The sequence below is a fragment of the Clytia hemisphaerica genome, unplaced genomic scaffold (assembly GCF_902728285.1).
Source record: "Clytia hemisphaerica strain Z4C2 unplaced genomic scaffold, Clytia hemisphaerica genome assembly, whole genome shotgun sequence".
NCBI classification, from domain to species: Eukaryota; Metazoa; Cnidaria; class Hydrozoa; order Leptothecata; family Clytiidae; genus Clytia; species Clytia hemisphaerica.
Window position 1 is genome coordinate 27,856 of NW_027104370.1, and position 12,974 is coordinate 40,829.

The 12,974-nt window shown below is 35.9% G+C and overlaps 1 protein-coding gene across 1 annotated transcript; it reads right to left on the reverse strand.

The window, feature by feature from the left end:
• Nucleotides 1-6,168: 6,168 nt before the first annotated feature.
• Nucleotides 6,169-7,439, reverse strand: LOC136818469 (potassium voltage-gated channel subfamily A member 1-like). The gene has a single exon (XM_067074802.1). The coding sequence runs from the start codon at nt 7,437-7,439 to the stop codon at nt 6,315-6,317; it is 1,125 nt and encodes a 374-aa protein (XP_066930903.1). The 3' UTR covers nt 6,169-6,314.
• Nucleotides 7,440-12,974: the final 5,535 nt, after the last annotated feature.

Here is a 12,974-nt window from a genome sequence, read left to right on the forward strand (position 1 = left end):
ATCATAAAAAATGAAAAAAAAATTAAAGGGGCCTTGGGGACCTTCAACGGGCCCCAAGAGGCCGAAAATGGCCGACGACTTTCCTTTCTCTAATTTGGTCATATTAAGTGTTTGAGACCAATTTGAATGATTAAATGTTATTAAAATATCGTAAAAATAGTTTCTAGCACTAGTATAATTAGCAAATAAAATAAAAATTGGTTACCAGCACAATTTCAACAAAAGAGATTTTTATCGTCATCAAAATTATCATCTTCACTGACTTCCATATCAATGTCACTTTCCTCATCGTCACTCTCATCACTTTCATACTCACATTCATCATTATCGTCCTCGTAATCAATTTCATATTCTTCTGCTGGTTCCTCATTTGATTGAAAGTTGTCACATTCATGGTTGGTGCAAGCATCTGTACATTTGAGGGAGTTATCCACACAAGGGCACGATTCACGGACACACTTCTTTAAACACGTGCAAAACATCATTTCCAGAACTTCATCTGGAGCCGGGTTCACCTTATTCCACGAAATAGTGAGATCACCTTCGTCATTCTGGTCCCAAACAAAATCAACAGGCGATGGGATGATATGGGATGATAGGGTGACTTTGCAACAAGTTTCTCCATATGTAAACTTGATAGCAAGCACGTAGACTGTGTTGCCTTAGGCTGTCAGCGCATGATGGGAACATTTTGGGGTCGAGATGGCCATGTTTTGCAGCGTACATTTTGTAACGAATGTTGTTTGTGTTCGTGTCTTTGTGGCCATACATATCGCAAACAAAACTTTGGATGGTATTGAACTGTGCTTTGGTTAACTCTGGTGCATCTCCAAAAGTAGCAAATAGGTTGATGTATTGATCGTCTTTCATCATCGTTTTTAAAGGTTTCACTTTGCCCTTGCCAGCAAAGGAACTGATCGTATCGCACCCAGTAAATCCATGAAGACCTAGGAGTGCTCTCGAAACCCTTTCTACATCTTTGACGGCGTATCTTGTCTTAAGAGATTCCTTGATATCTTTTAGACTGATTATCCTGGTTTTACTTTTGACGCCAGTTTTCATGTGAATTTCAGCTCCAATTTCAGTTGCAAGACCAAGAGCGATTAATAGAACATCAGTATTAGGTGTATGGATGACTATCTTCTTGAAAGATCTTGATATTTGTTTCGTGTGAAAGACCAGGCGCGTGTCTGCCTCCTCGTGGTTGCAAGCTAATGTTCGGGCTTCAGTACCACCGAGTTTAACACAGATTTCTTCATATGCCACATAAACTTGAGTCTAACCAATGCAAGTGTGTTTCTTTTGCCATCTCTAAGCAAGAAACCGAATGAGGGTCATCTTATTTGCTCCGTTTGAGAGAAGTGACGAGAATTGCTTCACCTTTTGACCACCAATGATCCTCTTCACCTCTAGTTTACCAGACTCACGGTTTACTTGTTCTGCATTTTAAATGCATTTGCCGATGTTGCGATTGCGGTTGTTAATAAATGGTCGGCGTAGCTGTCATAGGTGTGTCCAGTTGGTTTAGTCGTCCTCACCAATGCCATACCATGGATAACTGCAGCAAACGGTTTTTTGACATTTTGTTGAAGAGAGACGTCTTTTTCCAAATGACGCATCAGTGATGACTTTGTTGTTTTGTTTAGTGCTCCGCTACTCTCAGCCAAGGACCATGGAACGGGACCAAGAGCAAAACAGAAAACCTCTCTAAGATTGAGGGTGCGAAACTGTTGCAGACTTCTGTTGTTGGTGCAACACCTGATGTAATGCTTATCAAATCCACCTCATCGAAAGGATTCACAAACATGGAGTCGATCGTGTCTTTGACAGTCTTGACATCCTTTTGGTCACGTCTAATTCGTGCAGGACTTAAATCGGGATGCTTCGAATTCTTTGACATAGAGAGAAATTCTTGCATGTGTTTGCGGACTTCGGCTCTGTACGCTGCGGTAAGTACCCATCTTTGAACGGCTCCGTGGTTTGTGCTGAACCCTTAAATGAAATAACAAAAGCTAAAGTAGTAAAATTAAAATCACATTACTGTTGTCTCAAAAGATGTGACTTAACTATTTAAAGTTCGCAGGTTATTTAAGAAGATAATGATAAACGAAGTTTGACTGATAACAATTATGTAAGTACCTGTTGTTCCACCTGGTGTCTTTGTGTCCTTGTTGATTGTTGTTTCAATCACTTTGTCAGCTTCCATTCTTCCGAAGGGGTTGTCAGGTGATAGTTGAACGGAGAAGTTACCACCTTCAAATAATGTGGTAATTGAAAATTGAAAACGTTTAGATCCTCTGGAGATGGCGGCCAAGGCATTGTATACTCCATGCTTTTTAGTTCGTTTCTTACAATTGTTTGATAGACGATTGCTTGTGGCTTATTAGATTTTTCAATGGATAGTGCCTTCATTTGTGCTTTCCAAAGCTCCGCTACGATATCTTCCGTTTTCCACGAATTCGGGTATACCAAAATAGTTGTACCACATTTTACGAATTTAAAATTAATTGTTTTCCTTTCGATCGTTCTCCTTAGATTCTTTCTACCACTCTCTGTCGTTAATAACGCTTGTATACACTTCAAATCAACACACTTTGGATTTTGTTGTAGATCCTCTAAGTACTTAAAAACGGCAGAAAGGTCTAATTGGTCTTCCTCTTTATTTTGTTCAGTAGTGGCGAGAGTCTCATTTAAAGGTCGAACGTAATCTCTGTAGCAAGATGAATGATAATGTGCTTCCTTTGCGACCAGTTCGTCGCTGGTGACTTTAAGAATTTCAGAGTCGCATCTTTCCATGGCAATTCTTCTGATTTTTTCATCAGCTCGCAATTAAACGCATGATGTAAGGGCTTCTCCAGTTCGAGTCCCAGTTAAGTACTTGTCCATTTTACAAAATATGCATCTTTTAGAAAGGGTAAGGCTTTCCGAGTCACCAGAACTTAAACGCGAGGATTTTCGTCTCGGAGCTTCTGTTTCGATATCCACTGCTTCTGGAGTTTCCAAGGGAAGTGACAGTAGGTTTTTCTAAAATTAAGAGCAATGGAATTGATCACTTCGAAATACCTTGTCGAAATCCTCTCTCCAGGGCCAAACTATGTTGGCCCTCGGTTAATTATTCTCATTTTGCCTGATATCTTGTTGAAAAATGAGCACCTTCAAAATGACTTTATGCCCCTTAAGACTAAATATTTCTCTTTTTATAAGCATAATACTTACAAGCAAACATACTTAGGCTCAGGATTGGGTCTTAAACAACGGAAACAATACAAGATTTATATTGAGCTTGATCAATTGGCAAACACATGCTTAAAGTACCATTAACTGTGTCTTCATAAAGCTCTAAAATGAAAAAAAACTTACTTTTACCAATATAACATTCAGTGCTTTGCTGTGGGTGTAATTCTTTCTGCAACTGTTATGGTAGTAAATTACAGGATAATCGTTGTTCTCACTGGTGGATGCCGATGACTCCAGTTGCAAAACTTTCTCATCTCCCCGCAATCTAACGGCCTTCGATAGTTTTTCCTAAGACTCCAAAGACGGTAATTTTGTCAATGCTTCATTTGAATTTGTGCAGTGGATGAAACAACTTTCACCAGCATGCTTATCATTTTTCTTGTTCGGCTCTTTCTTTTTCTTTCCTCCAGGAACCCAATCCTCGTCATCATCGAGTGTCTTTTTTCTTTTCTTCCTTTTTGCCATGCTCCGATATTTCTTCAAACTTCATACATAGATACCAAGTATCAAGGAAGTCATTGTGATATGAAATGAAATCTCTCTACCTCGCTTATATCAATCCTTTAACTTAACACGTCTCAAAATTTGAAAATTTACCAAAATTTGCAAATTTCTCCTTTTATGGACATGTTAAATAGTTATAACTAAATCTTTATCAACCCGACAAATTATCATAATTCATCTACCATTTAATTGAAACAATAATACCATTTAACGCCATTTAATATCTACACCACGATTCGATTTTTGACTCCTTTAACTCTCGTCTTTTCTTGATTAAGTCCTCTCAAAATATTGCTGCTTCAATACTATTTACAAAAACGCTGAGTAATGGAAATTTCTATAATATACAAATCAATAGATATCTATTGTGCCAACGAAAATGAAGATTTTCAGGTTTGTTGTTTCATCTTTAATTTCTGATGAATTTGCAGTAAAACTTGTTGTAAACTTCTTTTATATAAATTAAAGTGCTGATAGTTCGTATTATGCCATTATTACATCACGAAGAAAATTTGCTGATTTCACATTACATAATCGTTTTTCTATTTTGTAAAGTGGGTTCAAGGCACCCATTGTGTAAATAAAGTTTCAAAAATCGAATTCATAATCAAGAACAGCAAATACAAAGTGCTTTTGCTTTCCAAACTTATCTTTAACTCTAAATATGGCCAAGTTAGAGAAAATTAAGTTGTCGGCCCTTCTCGGCCTCTCGGGGCCAGTTGTAGGTCCCCAAGGTCCCTTTCAAGGTTTTTTCACTTTTTATGATTCCATTCTATTGAAATGAAGTTCTTCTTAAAATTTTAAGCTGATAAATCAATTCCATCGAGTCATTGTCAGATTTTACCAAAAATAGCGAAAAAAGCGATTTTTTGAAATTTTTAGTTCTATCTTCCCCGCCCTATTTTTTTGAGAGGCCAACTTGTCATCTTGTACATTATTTTATGTTTTAGTACCCTATTGTGAACTTTTTAAAAGCATTTTCAGTATCCTTCATTAATTTTATATGGGTATACCCCCAAGCATCGATCAAGACTCAAAGATTTCATTTTCTGACCCAAGTCGGCCTTCTGGGGCCAGCCATGGGTCCTGAAAGTCCAATTTTGAAAAAAATGTTTTAAATTTTGATTTTACTTACCAAAATAAAGTTCTCCTCCAAATTTGAAGTAAAAAGAACAATTTTATCAAAATTTATGGCCTAAACAAGTTTGCCCGACCCCCAAAAACCATTAAAATTTTACAACATTTTTTGACCAACGAACCCTTCATTTGGCCCTGAAAATCATATTAAGCTACCGATTTGACCAGTCCACCCGACTAATTCCATAACTAGGATGCCTAAGGATACCAAAAAACCACCCTAGGCTTACTCCCTCCTCCGGAGCCGAAATGTCAAATTCTGGGGACGTAGCTGATGGGCTACTAGTAGTTTTGTAGATAAGACAATTTTTTCATAGATTTTATTTTTTATAACAAAGAGGATTTATAAATAATATTTTCTGGAGTGAGAAAATAGAGTACATGAAATAAAGTTCGAAATTCCAAATCCTTTAACTCAGTGTTTTTACCCTAGTACAAGTACAAATATATCGGCGTTTTATACACTTTAGCCTAGGGTCTGATTCACAGAATGATAAACTTCCTTTATAAGAAACTTTTTCGTTGAGGGGGGGGGGAGAAGCCTAACTTTACTTCGTGAAAATTTTAAAAATCAGCCGAACCTTTTAAAATCAAATTAACGAAAAAAAGATTTGGTGCGCTCTACTAGAAGAAGTGTTTAAATTGACTTGAAATCGCGCAACTGGGTTGTTAACCACTCTCCCTTTTTGACATTACTCGTTTAATGGGCATTACTCGCCATTTGACGGTCGTAATGGATCATGGGTAATCAGGACTGAAAGCCCACCACGGCTTTCCGTTAGCTAGACGCAAAAGCATCCGAAATTTCAGATAAACAAAAAGTCATTGTCAGTGCGCGTGTTCTGGGAAATAATTGACTTAACTTTTTCTTGCCTGGGAACCGAAAGGTTAGAGATTCTAGTTCCACTAGAAAACCAATATGCACCACATTAACCCCCTATAACTCAGGTTCTTTTCTAGGAATTAAATGTGTTTTAGTATTATACTACCGTATAGGAAACTGTCATCGATTAAATCGTTTGGATCATTGATCTCCTATCGGTAAGTTTTACAAGAACATTTAACCATATTACCTCACAAACGCTAAGCGCAGTCAAAAGATCGGAGATAGAGTATGTTTTTAAGTGTTAGTGCTTTAAAAATATTCATGATATTGCCATATTGCAATGACTGCATGACATTATGCAACCTTTCCGTTTTCCTTCACTTTAACCAAAACTTGTGAAAATGACGTATTATCAGAAGACAGTGCAGGGGTGTATATCTTTATTAGCTAAAACCAACCAAATTTCAATCTCGTGCCCGTAGCCACTAGTACCACTTTTTGATTTCAACGGTTGGACGTAGGTACTAAACTTTCTTGTCTTGAGTGCTATCAGAATCAGGGACTGGTTTTCTGTTTGAGTGCAAATTTTGTTTGTTTGTTTGTTGGTGGTTTACTGCCCAGGTTGAACGGAGTACATTATGGTGAACTTCATCACAATCGAAAGCACTGGTAATGCTATCGTCAACGCCCCAAAAACCATGAAGAAAGCTGAGTAAAATTTACCGAATAATGTCATAGGCGTGATATCGCCATATCCTACGGTAACAACTGTTTGAAGAGCCCACCACATGCTCTCTGGAATACTCGTAAATTTCGTATTTTCGTCGCTCTTCTCTGCAAAGTAAAGTATCGTTCCACTAAAGACAGTCATTATGAAGAGACAGACCGCAAATACGTATAAGTCCTTTATACTATCTTTCAAGATAATTCCGACTGTTTTGATACGTGCGGAATGCTTGGATAACCGGAACAGCCGTAAAACACGGAAGAAACGCAAAATCCGGAGGAAAGATAATGACGTCATTTTATCTTTACTGATAACAAAAACAATGAAATATGGAATCACGCCAATGATATCAATGATGTTTAAAAAACTTTGTAGAAAGCGAAATTTGTTCGGACAAAATACAAACCGAGCAACAACTTCCACCAGGAAACATGTATTCAAAGAAAACTCAATCACTGCCATTGGATTTTGCCAGAACGGTAGATTCAATCCCTTAATAGAAGGTACTGTCTCTGTACAAGCTAAGATAACAGACATTAAAATCAATATGATGGATATGATTGCGAGTGTACGGGCTAGTTCGGATGATTCTGGATTTTCTAAAAGATCCCATGCTTTTCTTTGGAAATCAGAACAAAACATATCGACATGTTTTTTCTTCGTTTTGGTATGTTCATCAATCGTGTTAGTCATACCAGCTTTGAATTTCATTGCATCGATTGATTCCTTAGGAATGCCAAAGAATTTACAATCACGTATAAAGAAATCCATTTGAACGTCAGGTGGTATTCTCAAGTCACCATGTGATTGGTAGAAATAGAGGATGGCTTCAAAAGCTTTTTGGTTTCGATCGAAAAAATATTCTTTTGATTTGATAGAATAATATCGATTGCAGTAATGTTTGTTACCTAGCAAAGTTTCAGGAAATCTGTCCAATGTTGAACGCCATGTTTCAAAGATGGACCCGCTGACGTTGACGATGATTCGCTCGTCATTCGTGCTGCACATTTTTCTAATTACCAAGGTGTACAAAGTCAGTTCTTGGAAGCAAGCAAGTTTTTTTGTTTTTAGTATGATACTTTCGTCAGTAACACCCTTTAGGTTCTGTTGATACTACTCCGAAGGTTAAACTTTAAACTCAAATGACTTTCACAAAATCTCATCAATAACTCAAAAATGACCTACGGTTGATTATTTATGCGTCTTTCGTTATCAAAGTTTCCAAATCTTCCACATTGGGTCAACATAAACACAAAAACAGTTTTTCTTAGATTTGCAAAATAAAAACCACAACTTTTTCCACCAAAGGCGATAAAAAGGTGAATAGGGCTGTTTTAAACATGACCATAGATTATGAAAACAGATTCACATTTGTTATAATTTCAAAATTTATCGATTCAAAAATATTTTGAAAATTTGTGTAAACTTTTAAAATTTCATCTGGTATCTAAGTTTCTATAAGAAAACATTTTAACTTGCTGGTGGAAAAGTTCACGTGAGTTTTAGGCCCATTCTTGGCTACTCTATTGTAGTTTTCCTAAAAACTAGACTTAGTACTCTTCAAATACAAGTGTTAAATTATTTCCCCGGTGTGTTTTCGAATTTTCTTAACTTCTTATTGTATAGATTTTAATATTGTGCAATATTCTTATTAAAAAATAAGACTGATTCCAGTTTATGATAAGTTCGTGCAGCCCTATTTAAAAAAGCAAATATTTTTAAATATTTTTCTTCATGTGTTGAAACTTTCCAGCTTTATTTAGTTGATTTGACTTTTGTTGAAAGCCACGACGGCACCGTCTTTTCCTTTCTGTCAAAAATTCAGAAAAATTTCATGAACTAACTATCCTCTCCAGAAAACGCTATCCTTCACGATATTTAGTTTACAGTTTTATGTAAAATCAGTTTTATGATAAATCATGCGCTAGACCCTATTTGGGGGCTACACGTTTATTTATATAATTAACATATTTAAAACATCTTCAATATGGTGTGGGGTTGGTGTAATTTAAGATGCACGATCTAACGATTTACGATGCACGATTCGCGATCCGTGCATAAAATATGTTAATTCATGCATAATTATGCTAATCATGATAAAATATTTAGGCAATTTACAAACATTCATTCGCTGAAACTCAATTATTTTTAAAAACATCATTTATGTAAAATTATACAAATCATATTTAAAGAAGCTTTCAGTGCGTTTTCCTGATTATACCATGATCCCTTTCTCTTTTCAATTTCAATTCAGTCATAGATTAAAAGAAATAAGTGAAAGCCACGTGTATTCACCTTCTGTACAATATAGGGGAATTGTTTACCGAAAGAAAATTCTTTCTCATAATAGAGCACCTGTTTTTTGCTTCGTACATTACGGTCCGCAAATTTTATTCGACATATTTGCTTTAAGAAAGAAATTCCTATATTCGATTATGATTTTTAACACTGAGAGCAAAAATATTTCTTGTGCATTGTTGACTTTCACTCTCTGTCTATTGTAAGATTATGTTCACAAGGTAGTTTTCATTATCAACATTATGTAAGTTTTTTCATAATTTTACGGTCGTAATTATTCGTACTTTCATTGCTTACTTATTTCTTTTTTGTTGCATAAATTTACTTGAATTTACCGTGGTAAACAAAAGCGAGAAAGGATTATGCCATTGTTTTAGAATTATGCAATATAATTTAAGTTTATGATAATTATTAGGAATAATCAGCATACTTTATGCATGGATCGCGCATCGTGAATCGTAAATCGTTAGATCGTGCATCTTAAATTACACCAACCCTATGGTGTGGACGATTTTTCAATGTCGAATTAAACAAAAATGATTGATACTAACCAATAGAGCATGAAATTCTGAGCAAAAAAAGTATACTACAACAAGTCCTCGTCCTCTTTCCAATGGTGTAAATCATTTTCGTTAAAGACGAGTTTGAAACATCGTTAAATTTTTACTCATTTTTATGGGGAAACCTATGGCTTGGTATTTTTCTTAATTTGTTCTTAAGTTTTGGCCAATTTTAATCCTCGTAGTCTTATGAAGTTGTTCTTTATTTATAGAATAAAGCGTGTAACTTTTTCTCATTAAGAAAGCAGTGTGGGAATTAAAACCAAATCCTTAGCGCCGCTGCAGATGCTCTCATAATTGGAACTTCACTTGAAGAAAAAATGCATTTTACAGTAAACAAAACTAACCATCTATCCGTTGTTTAAACGACTTGTTGATTTAATAGCTTTGGAACATAAATACCTCTAGGCTCCAAACCTTGAAGTAGATGTCGTGAGAAAAATGCTTCACAGCGCTCTCAAAATGTGATTGACGTCACTAGACTAAAGTGGTGAGTAACATGCAATGTGCCTCTTGAAGAAAATATTGAATTTAGGGATGTTTGAACATTTAAGTATCGTCTAGCAAAGTTGTTTTAACAAGCAAGGCATCGAAATGGTCAAACCTAGCAAACGTACGTGTGGTGGCTTGGGTAGGAAAGTTTTGGCCTATTTCGACGTTTAGAGCAAAATTATTTAACCACTTCGTAATATAACTTATTTTAAACCGCTGCACGTACGGGGGTTCTTCTGTCTTTGCAAATTTCATGCTCGCTTAAAATCTCTTTACAAAATAGGAAAATCCTCTAATATTAAAACCTTTAAATGAAAATAAAATGTAAGATTTATGCGGCACTTTTTGGTCTGTCAAAGTCAAAAGATTCAATCCAATTCAAGAAGTATTTGTCCCCTTGGAAACGGGTCTGTCGGGATTGGAAGCGAAGGAGCGGCTGGACGAGTGCGCTTGGTAGTCACCTTTGCCTCTCACAGGGGCAGGGGAGATGCGCCGAGCGTGCACGGATCTCAGGAATGACTCAGTTTCCCTCTACTTAAGCCATTTTTTTGTGTGAAAATTCATCCCAGAAGTCTTTTAGAACAGGAAAATGAGAGGTCAGTAAATTCAAACATGCATATATTTTATATCTAACAAAGATCTAACCATTGCTCCAGTAAGTCCTATAAAAGCGTGTTCATTAAAGCAAAAAGGTGACGTGGTATTTGAGAAATATAATTTAGGCGTATAAACTTTCGCGAGCAGAAACTTTTGCGATTTTCCCGAATTTTTGCCCTTTTCGCGAAAGTAATTGTCTTTAAGAATTCTAAAGAAAGGGCCATTCGCGAAAGTTTATGCTCGCGAAAACTTCTTGACAAAATAGGAAATCTGTAAAACTTGCAAACTTTGAATAAAATGTAATTTTTATGGCACTTTTTAGCCTGCTAAAAGACTAAATGTCAAAGAACAAATGTTTCAAGCCAATCCAAGATGTATTTGCCCTCTTTTAAGCCATTTTTGGACCTATCTGGAGGTCCTATAAATTAACCTTTGTCCGTCCGTTCGTCCGTCCGTCCGTCTGTTACCAACTTTTCTCGAGATTGGCTGATTAGTTTTTTCTGATTTTTGGCACAAATATGCAAAATAGTAATGCCCAAAATGTGACGGAGCCCGATTTTCGAAAAAAATTCATTTCCGGCCGAAAATACCGGAAATATGCCGGAAAAACTGGTTGTTTGGCATATCTCGAGATTTTATCATTATTTTTTTCTGATTTTTTGCTCAAAGATGCGTATTAACAATGCCCAAAACATGGCTGAGTCCGATTTTTGAGAAAAAAATTTTTTCCGGTGGAAAATGCCTGAAATATGCCGGAAATCGCCGTTTTTCTAGATTTTCATTGGACTTTTCCCTTTTAATTGGTTGTTTTTTCATTCAAAAACATTATTAATAGCAATGCCCACCATTAAGCATGTTTCAATTTTCAATAAAATTGATTTTTGAAGCCGGAACTATTTTAAAAGTCGCCGGAACAACCTATTTTCGCCGGAAAGACAGTATTTCTTGAATTTCTCGAGTTGTACTTTATATTTTTTTATGAAATTTTGCACACTGATGCAATATGACAATACCTAAAATGTGACGGAGCTTGATTTTCGAAAAACATTTTATGCCGGAAAAACCGGTTTTTTGACATTTTCTCGAATTTTCATTTTTAGTTTTTTCTGATTTTTGCAGAAAGATGCGTATTCGCAATGCTCAAAACATGACCGAGTTTGATTTTTTGAGCAAAAAATTGTTTCGGCCGAAAATTCCAGAAATCGCCGTTTTTGCAGATTTTCATTGGACTTTTTCCCAACATTTCTTTGTTTTTTCCCACCATCAAGCATGATTCGATTGTCAATAAAACTGAATTCTGCAACCGGAACTTTCTACATCTTTTTTCCCTTCTCCCCTTTCCTCTCCCCTTCCCTCTCCCCATCCCTCTCCCCATCAACAATCAATGATGAGATTTAACGCGTTATGGCTTTTCTCTAAACATTATATTTTCTAACGGATTGTTTCCGTTTTTCTCCTTATTGCTATCTAACTTTCATCATCAGGTAGCATCATTCAGGTATCATATAAGTATCATTCAGCATCTAGCTTGTTTCATGTGAAAGTTCCCAATTTTACGTCTTGATTCGCGAAAGTTTATGCTCGTGAAAAATATTTTTCCGTTAAATTGGCAAAAGTAAATGTCGTGTTTGCGAAAGTTTGTACGCCTAAAGTACCTCTTTGTTCAACAGATTTAATATTGTTCCGACTTTTTTCAGTTTATCGAAAGTCTAGTTTGTAAGTACCAAGTGTTTGGTATACACTTCATTTTTTCCTAAAATATATTTTTTCAAGACTTTTCGAAACTATTTTTTTTCTTTAAAACTGGAATCTAATTTCTTGGCAAAATACTGTGAAATTGTTTTAGAAAACGTTTAGATAGAAACCAACCTCGTGATCAGAATTCGTTAACGCTGTGAGCCGTGAGTGTCAGGTCTGAGTATCAACCTTATCGGGGAAAAAATGTCGGGGTTTTAATTTGTCGGGAAAAAATTTCGTCGGGGAAAAATTTATTCACCTAGAGGTATTTTCGTCACTTTTCCCCTATTAAAATTTCAAATTCGTCACTTTTCCCCAAATTGTCCAAATGAAATGGTTTCCTTCACATATTAGCTCGAAAATAGATCTTTTAATTCGACGTTTAAAGCACTAATTTCGGTTAATAAAGGCGTATAAAATTTGGATTTGAATTTTGGTTTGGGGAAAACAAATCGAGTAAAAGTTTTATTCGGGGATAAAAAAATCGGGTAAAAGTTTTGATCGGGTGATAAAATGTCGGGTATAAATTTCGTCGGGGAAAAATTTCGTCACCCCCTCAAAATTTTCTTTCGTCACTTTCCCCCGACTTTTTTTCCCCGATAAGTTATAAATATACCATGTGTAATCTGCTTAAAGCTTAACATTAGGATATCTGGTCATCATCTTCAATTTTTGGGATATTAATGTGATCGAAATATACTCGATAAAGTTTTCGTCTGTTCCCCTGATGCTCACGGTACGTTATGTGCTGTTATCTGAAATAGTTGTGTGTGCGCACTGCACTAAGTTCACCTACAACAAGCTTAGATGTTCAAATAGTGAAAAGCTCTTGAAAGTTTTTCTAATTCCCACCTTGAAA

Excerpts from the sequence above, each read along its gene's own strand:
- LOC136818469 (XM_067074802.1), bottom strand. The coding sequence starts at position 7,439 with ATGTGCAGCACGAATGACGAGCGAATCATCGTCAACGTCAGCGGGTCC.